Here is a 16588-nt window from a genome sequence, read left to right as displayed (position 1 = left end):
TTCTGTATTTTGGTGGAATGATTTCGGGGCTCTCCCAAATAAAAATTCCAGGTAAAAATATTACAAGAAGTTCACTAATTAATTAAGTTAAATATATATATATATATATATATATTTTCGATTTTTTTTCGAATATATGAGTAACGAAATCGAAAACTCTGTATAAATGATTATTCCGAAAAAAAACTACTTTTATTTACAACTGTGATGACTGGATCATTAAAATAAATGGTTCTGCTGCTGTCGCTACAAAACATATACATATTTTTTTGATTTTGTTACAATAATTCGAAAGAAAACCTGAGAAACCTGTACGAGTCTGCGGATAAACTGATTTGAATTTTTAATTTAACTAATACAAGAAACGCTGTAGTAATTGTTGTTACATTCGAGTTACCACTACGATACAAACGAGTCATCACGAGCATTACAAACAAATGAACTCATTGTTAGGCCAAGAAATTCTACACGTTAATTTAGTCCATGGATAAAATTGATTCTATAGCTAATCCATTAATACCTCAAATTGAGTGAAGAAGGAAGTTGGTTGAAGTAGCAAATTTTTTAGTAGTTTACTGGTCTAAATAACACCAAATATTAATAAAAATAAAAATGCAAAATACTCGTTATCGACATGAAAATTGAACTTTAGCAAGAATATATTAGAATTATTTGATGCTAGGAGATTAGATTACGAAAAGTGCAACAACTGATTCTAGTATCACCAGAAACGAAGTGTCCAAAATAATAAATTAAAAAAGCAGAAGGAGTCGATAAATTTTTTTATTCTTAGCTATTTTCATGAAATGTAATTGGCACCAAACCAATCTAATAGGTTCTTCTTCTTATTTCCAATTCCATGTTTATTTTTTATTTTGCGTCTAGGTTTTGAAATTTTTGAAAAAATTCAATAATTTTCCATAGAATTACGTAAAAGAGATTTTTCTCATTGGATATTCTTTTAAAGGAAATATAAATATTACAATGAAGCGGTTGAAATAAATGGCTCTAGCTCTAAGTAACCAAATAAATAGTGAAATTTACATGAAATATTAGAATAATTCGTAATATATCGTACTTATAATAGAACATCTTGAAAATCTAAAAAACACACATAGAAATACAATTACTTCTTGAATTTTCGCTCTAAAATGCAGTGAATTATTTCGACTGGCCTATCAAGAAACTCCAGAGGATTCGTATGTATTAAGAATCAATTAAAGCTCCAAAAAATTGCTACCATATATGATTAATATTAATGAATGAATATATATGTGATGCAGGAGACGTTTTTGCACATGACTTTGGTTGTACTGAACACATTTTAAATTCATCATTAGCTATTGTTGTTGCTTTTATAGACATATTAACTTTCTTAATTGCATTATTCATTTATATAAATCTAACAATCGACTGCTAGTTATTGACGTTGTTCAGTGAGGTTTTTTGAAGCAATTTCCACAACCCGACCATAATTTAATTTTGTCACATTTGATTTTGCCCACAAGGGTATTAAAGTTATTATTATTCATGTCACAGCAAAATTTTCAGTAATAATTCGGAGCGTATATTGTTCATTAGTAAAGGACACGTACCTCAACCGTACATCTTATTGCGAAAAGAATGAAATACAGAAGAAAAACTTATAGCTCGATCATCACTGACTATTTGTGGATAGCAAGTTTGTTCACGCTCTGTTGTTTTATTACTAAAACGTTCTAATACATATCGAGAATATTCCTGCTGCATAAGTCAAGGGTTTTCCAATAAGAGGTGTTATTTTGAACAGCCCGCTATTACGGTAAATGTCACTTTTGAAGCTGTCATTTTTTGACATTTGACAAGTAGAAACTACGCCATTAATGAAAATGGAACGATACACGCTTCAACAACGCATTCAAATTATTAAAATTCACTATAAAAATGGTGAAAGTTTGGCAAAGACGGTTCGTAAAACTAAAACATTTTTGGGTCGACGTGAAGCACCTTGTCGGACCACAATACAGAAATTGGTGGAAAAATTTGAGCTGTTGGGACAAGTTAGTGATGTGAAGAATAAAACCCGTGCACGTCGCTCAAGAACAACTGAGAATATTGGTGCTGTAGCCCAAAGTGTTGAAGAAAACCCAGGTTTGTCCATTCCTCGTCGTTCTTTGGAATTAGCCATTCCACAAACGTCATTACACCGTATTTTGCATAAAAGACTTGGGTCTTAAGGCCTATGAAGTTCAGTTAACACAAGAACTCAAGCCGGCCGATCATCAACAACGTCGTGTCTTTGCTGATTGGGTCCTTGAAATGCATGAAAATGATCCGGAATTTCATCAAAAATCATCTTAACTGATGAGGCCCATTTCCACCTTGGTGGTTACGTCAATAAACAAAATTGGCGAATCTGGGGCTCGGAAAACCCTCTCCATCCTCAACGCGTGACTGTTTGGTGCAGTTTATGGTCTGGCGGTGTCATTGGACCTTACTTTTTCGAAAATGAGGCTGGAGCAACAGTTACGGTGAATGGATTGCGCCATCGAGAGATGATTAATGATTTTCTATGGCCGGAATTGGATGGTATTGATTTGGACAACGTTTACTTTCAACAAGACGGCGCTACGTGCCACACAAGCAACGAAACCATCGATCTTTTACGGGAAAAATTTCCGGACCGTGTTATCTCTCGAAGAGGTGATCACAATTGGCCACCGAGATCTTGTGATTTAACACCTTGCGACTTTTTCCTTTGGGGCCACGTGAAAGATAAGGTCTACGCCAACAGTCCAGCATCGATTCAAGACCTCAAAGATGGAATTCGTGAGGCTATCGAGGACATAGGGCAGCCGCTTTGTAATTTGGTTACGGAAAATTTCATGAAAAGGATATGGTCCTGTAAGCGCAGTCGTGGCGGCCATTTGGCTGATGTTGTGTTCCATTATTAACGGCATTCCTTCCTCTTTATAATGAAATAAACATCCGATCATTTATCTCAAAAAATGTCATTTTTCTTTGAATATCAAAATAACACCTCTTATTGGAAAACCCCTTATTACGCTTTGCGCTTTTTTACATTATCAATCGGAAATCTATTGCTAGAAAAATCTGGCAATTTAAGCTTTTAACTGAATATCTTTTGCAATAGCATAGCCAGGGCAATTTTAATGGTTTGGTAAGAGAAAAATTGTATATTTAATAAACAACCCTTATAGAAATATTAATTTTTTATAATAATATCAAATTTAGTCTTCATTAGAACGAGTAAATCAATTACCTCCTCAGTGTCGATCTGTGTCGAGCTCTGCGGTGGATCGGCATTCTCTTTGTTTGCGGACGACTATTTCGAAAGTGCGCATGCGATCGGTCCCAAACTGATTCAGAATCAGACCCGCGAACAACGCTATTAACCTGAAGGTTTTCTTGAATGAATATTTAGGCATCTTCTCAACGGTACACAAAGAAACTGACAGTGTTGTTGTCAAAATTTGTATTCAGTTTTCACATATCCCAATCCAAGGTATCATTATATCAATTCTATCATAAAATCCATGATATTCTATTTTGCAGTATGTAATTTCATTCTTATGCCAAGAATTATTTTTTACTTTTGAGTTTAATTATTGCTAGTCTTAGTTTTTATAAACTATAATTTATTACGTTAGTATTTCGAATGAGTGGTATCCTGCAAGAATTTGTTGACTACTCGGTCTAAAATTTAGATTCTGAAAACCGGCAACACCCTTTTCATAATTAACATATAATTTTAAATTAAAAGCGACAAATTAACAACCTGCCAAAGTGTAGATAAAGAAAGAAACTTATTTATCGACCCACCTCGCTTAGCCTTGTCTTGCCTTTTGTTTATTGAAATTAAAACTAATTGCTTAGCGTAAATATTGATTATTCATATTTTATCATCAAACAACACGGGTGTTCTTGTATATCGTGTCAGTATTAGCGTGACAATAAGTTAAATAGACTTTTTATTGTTGGTAAAGGAAGTTCGATAACAAGTATTAATAGGATCGATTCGTTTTACTTCACTATCAAGCTACTTCATATGTTTTGTAAACACTCCATATTGTTTTGATTCAGCATTTTAAATCAATGAACTATTAATTGTTATGTTTTAACATGTTTATAGATACTTAAATATTAGATATAATAATAATAATAGAAAATATTAGATATAATAATAATAATAGAAAATATTACCGAGATTTACTTGAAACGTTTACAACAAACATTTTTCTTATTCTACAACTGTTTGTTAGTGAGATACAGGCTAATAAAATTAAATAAATAAAGTTATTATCGTATTTACAGGTTGTTTTTAAAATATAAATTGTAATTTTCCTTATGACGCTACGGTTTATCTTTTAACGAAATTTTCTGTCCTACAAGGTGGGAAATTTTATATTTAAGTTTTAAAATCCATAAAGTTTATTCCGATGTTATAGAAATCAAGGATGGAGTACCACAAGGAAGTAATCAACGACCTTTACTATACTAACTGTATACATGCGATACTCCAGAGTTGAAAGACAATTCATACAAACAAGATATAAAAAGCTGTGCATCAAATATATGACAACGAAGAAGATAGAAAATATAAGTATCAGAGTAAATAATAACCTCATTCCACATTCAAACAGGTTTCACCTTAGATGCCAAACTTCGATGGAAAATGCATGTTAAAAGAAAAGAAAAATTTGTACTGAAATATATGAAAATTTACTTTCTATTTAAAAGAAACTCCACTTGGTATCTATATAATAAGCTTAATAACCAGATACTTAAACATATATGGCTTTTGGTATCCAACTATGGAGATCCAAAATTAGCAGCTTAGCAATCATGCAAAAATTCCAAACAAAGCACTGCAGAACATAGTAGATGTCCCTGGGTGAATAGTGACCTTCATAGGGACCTGGAAATGAACACTGTTGACCAGACCATAGAGAAATTAGCCAGCTAGCTGCTTAACAATACTAGAGAAGGAAGAAGACTTAAGAGGATCAAACCCTCTATGCCAGTTTATTATTATAAGAGCTTGAGCAGGCACGTTTAACTTTAATGCAGAACGCTGATTGGTATACCTTAGTTTTAAATTTCAAACTGTATTAGTTTAAGTTGAAAATTAAATTGCCAATTGGTCACCGCTAACCAGATTGTAATAAACTAAATTTATGGCTAAAAAACTTTTTCTTACTTTCAATATAATATCCCTTATCTTTTAATTTTTGTGTACATTGTACAATGAATGAAAGTGTTTACCTCGAGTTCCTGAAGATGATAATCTGATTACAGAAACACGTGTATTGATGTAGTGGATATCGAAAATATAAATATTTTTTTGACTAAACGTTTCCCAAACTCTTGGTCAATAATTTTAGTTACTGAAAATAATTTTATGAGAAGTATTTCCTGTCTGATTCAAAACGAACGTGAAAAAAATATTTCTTTTATATCTCCTAATAAAAAGTCCCTAATATGGTCGCAATTAATAATAGAGCCGTCGTCATATTGTTACAACTAACCAATAAACTTAAAGTGTGCATAAAATCAATTATAAACACATTAAATTACATTTAGAATGCAATTAATTTTTCCAAAAGGTAAAATGTCGAGCAGCTGTTGTTTGTCTCAAGTTTCACCTGAAGTCGTTTTTTTTTTCTTCAAGTATCACTGAATACGTTTACGTAGTACTTCCTGTGTCTTAGATTTATGATAACTATTAATATTTATGTATTTATGCGTATGCATATTTAATATTCTTATTGTTAATTGAAGTGTTTGTTTTGTGAGAAAAATGAAAAAAAAAGACCGTGTTTTAATAATTCAAATACGTATAAATATTGATAATTAATTCTATTATTTTCTGTATAATTAAGATTTTCAGATAAGGACAAGTTTTAATTCTTATGTTATTTTTATTTATAAATAAAAAAAGTTATCACTTATTAACTCCCTAGAGCTCAAATTATTTCTTTAAATTTTTTCGAGGTCCAAATTTTTTCAGAAAATTTTGATGCCGTGGCTGAGGGAAAATTCGTTACCAAGAAATAATTTACAAACTTTTTTTAACAAATTAACAAGATTTTATTTTGGTTTGACAATTTTTTAACGACGTTTCAAAGCGTTTTATTTGTGGAAAGAAAATGTTAGGGCTTAGAAAAGATAGTTAGGAATAAATAATTGAGATAATTCAAGATGAAATACAATATTTGTGTCAATCTTATAGTAGCTGGGCATATTAATATTTATCGCAAAAATATTGAATACTCAACGGATTTGGTGAACCATTCTGACCTCACTGCCGAGTTTAAAAGAGACCGTACGTCTCGCGAAAACCAGAAGACGCAACAGAAATGTTGAAGAAAATACAAAAAGAGGTAGTGGATGATCATCGACCGAAAGTGCGCTGGTAGGCATTTCAAAAAGTGTGAAAAAACTCGTTTTAACTGAAAATCTGGAAAATCGAAAGCTGTGTGCAAGATGGATGCCGCGTTTGTTGACAATGAAATAAAAGCAGCTTCGTGAAGTTGTTTCTATCGAGTGTTTGGCAATTTCATAACTGTGGACGAAACGTGGGTCCATCAGTTCACATCCAAATCAAAAGAACAATCAAAACAACGGACTGAAAAGGGAGAACCGGCTCCAAAGAAAACAGAGATCGTTCCATCTGCAGGCAAGGTCATGGAGTTTGTTTTTTGAGATGCGCGTGGAATAATTGTCATTGACTATCTTGAAAAAGGGAAAACTATCAACAGCGAATATTATGGGAACTTATTGCAACGTTTGAGCGAAGAAATCAGTAATAAACGGAAGAATTTGGTTAAGAAAGTGCTGTTTCATCAAGACAACGCACCAGCTCACACAACCGTTATTGCAATGGTCAAAATTAATGAATTAAAGTTTGAGTTGCTACATCATACAGCCCATTCGCTAGATTCATCCTCCTCGGACTATTTTTTGTTCTAAAACTTGAAAAAATGGCTCGGTGGTCAAAAATTTTCCAACAATAACGAGGTGATGTTGGCACAGAATAAGACGCTGAAAAGTAAATATATTTTTTTCTAAAATTTTTTTGTTTTCTTTGTTGGGCCAGGACCATTTCCGTATGTACCTATAGTTCAGATAGAAATAAATTGGAAAAAAAACATTAATGCCTCTATTCCTTACATGACATTTGCTATAATCAATTCAAAAGAATCACTAAAATCTGTATTAACAGTAATTTCTTGTCTCCGAGATCTTAGGAAGTCGATGGCAAAGCAAAGTCTTAATGCGACTCCCTCTTGAGAATGTTTCATTTTAGTATTACTCAATGATGACGATGATAAAAGTTTATTGTTCAGTAAGACATGTTATAATACTGGAAATGTATTGAGACTCTAAAAAAATGTAATTCTCTCAAATAGTACAATCCAATAACAACAAAAACTTATGGAATGAAAAGTATCTATATGAATCAGTCCTTTAACAGACTACCTTGACCTAATTATTAACTAGGGATTAAATTTCCTGGTTTTCTTGGAAGCTGTTTTGTCAATAATTTCGATGAAATCATTTTTTCCATAGAAATCGATACAGATGATGACCAAATCTGTGAGCCTGCCTATTATTTACTAGTTTTTAATAGTTTTTAACTTTCAGCTGAACCCATACCAACTATTACAGAAATTCTCAATATCGTAAAGAAATAAGTAAAAGTTGTAAAACAGAGAATGATCATTATTGACTATAGTATCTAAGATTTTAGTTGGCTATTTCAGTCCATGCAGATTTTCATTAGGAATGTTATGAAATTCGTACAGAATTAGTAGGATATTGAAAGACACTCAGATAATAAGGTAAATATTTCTCAAGGAAGTCGCATGCTCAAGTAATCAAAAATAGAAAGCTGTTGGAAGGAATTTGAAACTGATTCATCACTGCCTTCGTATTCAAATATAATTCCCCATTATCTTAATTTTCGAGATGGAAAAATCAAAATCAATACCTACACCTCTTGTGAGTATTAAAATTATCATCAGATTTCCGGAATTTCAAATATTTTTTGAAATTTTACATTCGGATATTCGAATCTTGAATCATTTTACTTGAGACATCAATATTAAATCGTACCAGATTAGAACTAAATACAAAAATTTAAATGTTTCTAAAGTTCTAATTAGTAATTTTAGTCCGGCGCATGCTCCGTGGAAGAATTCAAGTTCTGAACATATTCTAAGCAAATCATGCGCATTTGAAAGATTCCGAATATATATTCTTCAAGTGCCATCTCCATTTAATGAAGGTTGGCGACAATTTCGGTTCTGAGTGGTGCGAATTAATGATGATGTATTCATATCGGTCCAAACACGTATGTTTTTTAACCATGAATGTTGTCTACAACCAGGTCCACGTTTTTCCTCGATTTTTCCTTCTATTATTTCATTATATCATACTTGTTGTTACTGTTTATGTATAATAAGATATAAACAATAAATCTCGATTTTTCAAATGTAAATATGTGTGTACAACAACGATCCATATTAGGTCCTCTATTATACGAGGTTCGTCTGAAAAAGTTTCAATCTCCACCTGCGAATTTCAGCACTTTATTTTCACTAAAATTTCATCCATTTTAAACGCTTAGTTTCTATTTGAAAATCATGGAAAGGAGTCTTAGAAAGATTCTTCTGTAAATGGGAAAATTTGGCATCGTGCTGTTGTTCTTAGATTAGTTAGAAATTGTACCATCATTGACAACAATAAAATTTTGGGTAGAAACGTGGTCGAATCAGCTTGACTGATTTAGAGTTCAAAAAATGATAAAGTACGACCGTCAGATTGAGGTTTAGGACATAGAAAAGCCTATCAGAATATTGAAAGAACGCATTTGCCATAAACTGATTGAAGAATTTTGCTTTTAGAGTAAATAGTTGAATGGATTCATATCGAACGACAAACATTATCATTATTGTTTCAAGAAGCTGAAGTATATTACTAAGAAAATCACAATCTACAACACCAGCTAAAGAACAAACTTTATATTTCACTTTATATACAGAGGTAACGAAAAATGGAAAGAAACGGTCATAAACAGGAAATTACTCAACATTTATGATAGCAACCGTTTTGTAGAAAAAGAATGGATCATGAATTAGGTCATAGGTGATTTGTTTTATGTTTTGATGACCCATTTTTCACTTTCACTATCGAGTGGGAAGAAAATAAATAAATCAACCCTGTAAGTTACTTACAAATTTGTAAACCACGAAGATTTATAATTGATTATGGTACTAATTTGAATAATTGATAATACTGTAAATCCAAGCCAAATTATTCATAGTAAATAGATAGATATTACGGAGGCGGCTTATTTCACTTGTATTGCGGTCCTCCAAATTTAAATGCAGACAAAATTCACTCCAAATCTAACTGATTTTCTTGTCGTAACTCATCAGAATTCTGGTGATTGTTCTAATACACGAAATGTTTTGAGAATAAAATTATTTTGTTTTGTAGTACTGAGTGTAGAACTTGGAAAATTTTAATTTATTATTGTAAAATGTATATAATAAATATTTTAATTTCGAAACAATTGAAGTTTGTTGTTTACAAAATTATTTATTAACATCAATAGCATAATTATGTCAATCTAATTGTCGTCCTCATTTAGATAATTTGACAGTGGAATTTTAATAAATTTTAATAAATTTATACAATGTTAAATTTCGTACCAAATGAAAAATAATAGTGAATATTTAACCTTTTGAGGTATCTACTTCAACTTAGATATTTTGGAAATAATTATATTGATAATTTTTATATGGAATACGCAAGTTGTATATAGCATAATTATTACCTGATATTTTAGTTTAGATAGGAGATGAATTCTTTGTACCAAAACCTGAATTGTTCTGTTCAATAATAATTAAGAAATTTTCTAACAATGTAAGAAGCGAATTTAATATATTTAACTGTCATATTAGAGGAGAATAATTTTCAAAAAGTCATTTTTATATGGTGACATTCACAATAAATTATCCATTTCATAGTTGGTTTCCATATTAGAAACAACCATTGATAGCTTTAAAGTATTTTGTTAGAAAAGTTGAAATGTAGGACTTCATGTTATAATATGATAGGTTTCTATTGATTGGTGGTATTTAATTCAATTCAGTAGATTTAATGAATAAAAAGGAAATTAGAAGCAGAAAAATTATCAACTAATACATCGAATATAAAAGTGAGGTTTCGTCAACGAAGAATTTTCATATATTGAAGAAGGTAAATGATATAAGGAAGTTGTTGATACCAACAAGAAAGTTATGTGACAACTTATTTTGTATATGTATCAAGTAAATAATGACGGTGGGGATTTCCGAAATAGCAGGAGAAACATGCAAGTGGTTAGATATAGGACACAAGGGGGTAGTAACATCTCGTAAGGACGTAGCGACGTAAAGGCGCAGGACCGTTATGGAATTATCCTTGTTTGTAAGTGATTCGGTACTGGGACAAAGTACAAGTGAAACTGTACAGTACCTGTGTATTCGGCGATGCTCGGAAACCAAACTGGGACATGGTGTGTCCCAGTCCCTGCTGCACTCACTGAGTCGTCGTCGTCGTCGAAGGAAGCATGGCTTCCAGCACACCCGCACGATTTCACTATGCGAATGTTTTTTATTTTTTTATTTTATCACTTTTCACTAGCCACGTGGCCGAGCGTAATGTAATGTAATTCGGTAGCGGCCGAAACTTGCGGTGCACCAGGTGATAATTGCGGTTGTTGTCGGCCGAGCACTTCTTTCTGGCTGCCCGCCGATTTTTGCGAATGTGCCCAGTGGGTGGAACGGAGTAGAGGGGAGGCGAGAGGGGGCCTCTTCTGTGGTCAGAGCGTTTCTAACGAGTCCTGTTTTTGCAACCGACAGAACGCGACTACTGATGTCACGGAATTCTTTTAACGGCGACAAATTGTCGCGATCACACAACACAAGCGCAGTAGTCGCGGCGATCCGTAAAAAAATAGTCGCGAGTGGCGGGGTTCGGGCAACTTTTCTCCGGGGACTGTGTCGCTCTTTCTGAGATACATTTTTGCGGCCTCCCCTCGACGGACCGATTGATCCACCACCACTAAAAATGCGCCCTACTTCTTTTTCCGTCCCCTCCCGCGCGGCATTTTTCCCCTCGGAGGGCGAGTCACCGGTACCGCCTCGCCCCGCCCCCTCGTCTCGCCCAATGGGGCCGCGTGATGGATCGGCCGCGTGTACACAGCTAACCGCGTACCCTGTTCGCACCTACAGACACGGTCCGACCACCGTAACGTTATTTTCCGCCTTTCCTTTTTCTTTTATACACACTTCTCTTACTATACTCGATGTGCTTTACACTCCGCGCTACTCGCCCGATGCGCTCTCTGTTTGTAGCTGTCAGATGATCAGACACGGGGTCCGATGTCGCTCCTTCCCTCTCCTCCCCTTTGCGATCCCCTTACCTAATACACTATTACCACTCTTGTGACTTTTGTTTCAACGTAATCTTCATTCAAATTGATAATAGCAAATTATTTAACAATAAAAGCCTCACGAATTAACATATCGAAGGACTAAAATAGTTTTATACTAGCAGGATCGTATTCAGGACAAACATACATTCCAACAACATATTAATATATTAAAATCCCACTTCTTATGACTCTATTTTTATTTTTCTTGTAAAATTTCTTTTATTTTAGGTCTCTTATGAAAAACAAAGAAAAAAATTTCAATTTTTATCAATACGGGGACTCGATAAAAAAAATTCGGGAGTATATAAAGTAATTTCCTCATACGACCCCTCGTTTCTGAGTTATAGATCTTTAAAGTTTCTAAATCAGAACTTATATTTAAGTATTATTATCTAAATTGTACATTCTAACAGTATGAATTTTTAATGGATGACATGAAATAATTCTACACTACTATCTGAAGGCCAGTGGCGGCTCATTCCAATGGTTAACTTTTAAAGGGACAACGTGTACAATGTAAAGACACCTAATAGATGTTTCAATCTATTTTTCAACAAAAAGTTATGGCTTAGGAAATATGTAGATTTTAAGATCGTTCTACATGTCAAGGAAACCGTTCGCCATAAAGAGACATTCTAATGAAAATCACCATAAATTATAATTATTTACTTACAGGATGTATTCAAACACAATCAAACATGACGTAAGACAAAAATTGAGATGTAGAAAAATTTAGTTGTAAATGTTTGAAGTGGATACCTTGAATTTCTACACACTACACCGGAGTCTTTCAGTGGTTTCAGGATTTTATTGTGGAATGACAAAAAACGAGGAAGAAATTCGTGACAAGGACGTTTTAAAACAATTAAATGTTCTCTTGTAGAGTAGAAACGCATGTTTCGCATGAGTTAATATGTGGCACTAGTTCAACATTGAGTCTTAATCGTTGGTCACTGGTATATTTCAAAATTTCTACGAAGAGTATATGTCAGATCATGAAAAGATAAAAAAGTTAACCTCCAAATCACCACCATAACTATCCTCCTTCCATTTCTACCGTTCGTAATGAAACTATGATAATCATCATACGTTCTAAAGTTACAAAGGGAACTTTTTATTTAAAAAAATGCACAACAAATATTCCAAAACTGCAAATTAATGTACACAAATCGAACTTAGTCTCAATTTTGCTAAGAAAGTTTACATTCAGCTTGTTTTATATAATTTAACAACATAGAATCCTATTAAATAAACGCTTTACTCAAAACTTAACATTCTAAAAATTGTATGCAGAAAACTAGTTATGTTGAACACATGTAGAAACTTTTCATTATGTGACTGCCCTTGCTAGCGTCAGGGTATTGGGCTTTTAGTTTCTATTCTCCTTTTATTCATGCTTTCCACACATTCCTTTACTTCATTCATTGGCTATATTGTTTTCTCCTTTCTTCCTCCTTCCTGTGCTGTTTGTTGTTGCCATATTTTCCCAGGTATTCCTTTTCTTCTTCTCTCAAGTCCTTCGCTCCTCTTGGTTTTCTTACTAGGCCTCTTTGCCTAGTACTTTTTTCTAGAAAATTATGTTGCTCTACCTCCATATCTATTTTTCGATCTTCTCTGAAAATTGATTCCCAGGTATCCAAATATGGTAAGTCCATTCTTTATCCTTTCATCATCAAATTTTTCACATTTTCTGTCTTTGATGTACTACCATCTCTTCCATTTTTAGGTCTTCTATTGTTTTTATCTTTTTCTCCTATTTTATTAAACGTATCTACTACGATTACTGTATCGTCTGCATATACTGATACGTCTCTTTTTAACGGCTTCAGGTTTCTGTAGCCAATTATTGTCTCCAGTTCATAATTCTTCTCTTTTTAGATTAAGAAATTGAAACTCTGAGCATTCTGTAAGCCAAAATTCTCGTTTGGACGAGAAATTAAACAGAAAATAAATATGGAAAATATTCCTACAGAAATTATCAATTTCAAGTTTTTAGTCGCTTGTGTTTTTATATTATTATCACTTTCGAAGTGGCTTAATTTTACATTGCGGTGAGAACCTAGTTTATTATTTGTTTATATTGTAATTTTTATATTCTATAATATTTTCCTCAATACCATATTTTTATGAACCTTCTTTATCAACTACATTCTATAATAAAATTGTAGGTTTTATTGTAAGTATAAATCATTTGTTTGGAGATTTATATACAATGTAGAACCGTTGAGTAATAAAGAATCCAAGAAATACTCGCGAAACCATTTGAAAATATCAAATTCAACATTTTTCGCAATTCTGATGATTGATTTCAGAGAGGGCTACGTCTACGAATCGCATATTCAATACGAGGTCTGGTTATTAAATAACAGACTGTGCGTCTAGAGGCCGCCCTAGACGGGTGGGGTAAAAAACAAGAACCAGACTTACTATTTGTCAGTTTTGGCAACACTGTGAGAACAACTCGTGGATTTTGTACCAGGCCAATACACCTACCCATAACGAACTATCTTTGAAGCGACTTTTTTTTGTTTCGGAAGATGAAATCTGCTTTGAAAGAGACCCGATTTGAGTCGGTGGAAGCGATAAAGCAAAAAACAGCAGACCTCCTAAAGGCTCTCACCAAAGAAGACTTCCAGAACTGCTTCCATCAACGGAAAAACCGTACGGAAAGGGGTGTGGTGAGGGTAGGGGAGTATATTGAAGGGGAGCATACGAATGTAGAATAATTTTTATTATAAAACCCTGTAATATTTGTAATGTTGCGAAAAAAAGTTATTTTTTTTAAAAATTCCTCATGGCCCATAACCTAAAACGCAAATGTCAGATGTCAATTTTTTAAATCGTATACGAGGTTTGTCAAAAAATATGATATTGATACAAGTTATTTTTTACAATATCGAAAACTTTAATTATAAAAACTATGTTTTAATATGCAATTAGATCATACTACTTAAAACAATTGTTATATTTACAAATTATTCTTCCGTATTGTACAAATATCGAATGTAATTTTAAGGTGTCGATAAGAATTAAGAATAACGTTAAAGTGCAATTACTGATTACTTCACTCATTATCTAATTGCAAAATTGATAAACTTTGACTTTATTTGTTAAGAATTATCTCAAATAAACCAATACGTAATTAGAATTATTTATTTCGGAAACATATCATCAAACTTTATGTGCACGAACAAGAAAAATCCGTTTTAACTTGTCCGTCGTTTATTTCTAAGCATTTAACAGTTCTTTTAGAAAATGCTTTTATTATATTTCTAATAAAAGCCGGAATAATTTCGTTACATGCGTCCTGAATTGTTCTTTCCAAATTATCAATATTGTCGAATGTTCTGTTATCCCCACAAAAAGAAGTCTAGTGGGTTCAGGTCTGGAAATCTTGCAAGCCAAGCAAATTCCACAAGTCTTCCAAATACTCGTCCATTAAAGGTTTGTAGTGGATATTATCGAACATTTCTATTACTATGACATGGTGCCTCATCATGTTGGTACCTACCATATACGTTGTCTTTCAATTATTAGTAGGTTATCAATAAAATCGGAAATTTTATCATTCAAAGTAACGTTCAGAATTCATAATATTCCTGAGAAAAAAAAGTCCAACTATTCTGTCTTTTAATATTCTACACCATACATTTGTTTTAATATTGGTCTCGACAGTTGGTCGGCAATGTTGTGAGCTAACTTTCCCATTAGAAGTAAACGTTGCTTCGTCCGAAAAAAGTATGCACCGTTCCATATATTGATTATCTTCTAGTTCCCCTTGGAACCAACCACAAAATCCAAACCTTTCATTAAAATCTTCGGGTCTTAGAGTATGAATGAACTGGGGTTTGTAGTGTTTAATATCTTCGAAACTAGATGTTATTTACTTGTTAAATAAGATAAAAGTTGACGTGTTTCTCAACTAAAATTCCTAAAAAGTAAGTTGAAAATAAATTGGTCAAAATATTCCTATTAATCTTTTGCAATTTGTGCACACCCTGTAGATTTAATGTCAAATGTAAATACATGATTATTACCTTCAAAAGTAGAGATTAGAGAATAAAAAAAAAATAATAAAATTTGACGAATTTTATAAAGGATAGTATAAACTTTAAAATAATTAATATAATACTCAAATAAATTCGCAAAATTCGAAATCTTTCAAACAATTAGAATGAAATTCAAGAAAAGAATATTGCCAATCAATAATGGTGAAATAGTTGGTGATATAAAACTGATTACAAATGGTAGTAACAACCGTTACCCTATACTATATGAACCTCGATTTTTCAATCTGTTTACCCATTAATAAATAAGTTCCTGAAGCATCCGTTAAAATGAGTGGCAGCACGATACAGTCACCGATAATTCCGTCAGTGCAAAGTAGATGGTGGGGAAAAAGGAGCATTGAAGAGGGGATATCGTTCTCTCTTATTATTATTTACATTTGAAGAGGATCATAGATAGACAGTGTTGTCAGATGAAAACGATTTTTTGTATTTCTTTTAAGTAACAACAGGGCCGGATTAAGATTTACAAGGCCCGGAGCTAAGATAATGACGGGGCCCACTTTTGTGTGAAAAAATTAAAAAAATAATATCAATACGTTAGATTTGTGGTACCAACACATCAAAACATACTGAATAATTTCCAAATGGTGGGGCACTCTTGGACCTCCCCAAGCCCCTAGCTTAATCCGGCCCTGAGTAACAATGAAATGGGAGGAAATAGTATTTGATTATCATTTATGTATTGATGAAAGGTAGGGTAAACTGATGAAAATGTGTTCATTCAATAATTTGTAAAAAGATTGTTTGTAGTCGCATGAGTTTAAGCTGTGTCCACACTATTTGGAGTTCCAAATCGAACCGAATCCGATTTAAGTCGGATATCGAATCGAAATCAACAGTGTGGACGATTCGCTTCGACCTCAATTCGACTTTTGCTAAAAATAAGAGCACTTGATCAAACTATGAGATTAATATACATGGATAGGAGGCCGAAAGTCTCTACAACAAAATTAAAATTTATTAATAGCCATTTTTGATCATTTTTGTGCGACAGATCATATAGGAGTTTTCAATGTCATCTTCACTATTA

General features: G+C 32.9%; 1 protein-coding gene across 1 annotated transcript in view; it reads right to left on the bottom strand.

Annotated features, from left to right (window-relative positions):
- Positions 1 to 11406, bottom strand: part of LOC130892887 (homeobox protein caupolican) — a 43848-nt gene extending 32442 nt beyond the window's left edge. Inside the window, exon 1 of the mRNA XM_057798571.1 lies at positions 10528 to 11406. Within this exon, the coding sequence (XP_057654554.1) occupies positions 10528 to 10566 (39 nt within the window). The 5' untranslated portion in view covers positions 10567 to 11406. The remainder of the gene's footprint in view (positions 1 to 10527) is intronic.
- Between the last annotated feature and the right edge of the window lie 5182 nt (positions 11407 to 16588).

Source organism: Diorhabda carinulata, chromosome 4, assembly GCF_026250575.1.
Source record: "Diorhabda carinulata isolate Delta chromosome 4, icDioCari1.1, whole genome shotgun sequence".
In the NCBI taxonomy this organism is placed as follows: Eukaryota; Metazoa; Arthropoda; class Insecta; order Coleoptera; family Chrysomelidae; genus Diorhabda; species Diorhabda carinulata.
Note: the sequence above shows the minus strand (reverse complement) of the source record. Positions and strands in the feature narration are given on the sequence as shown.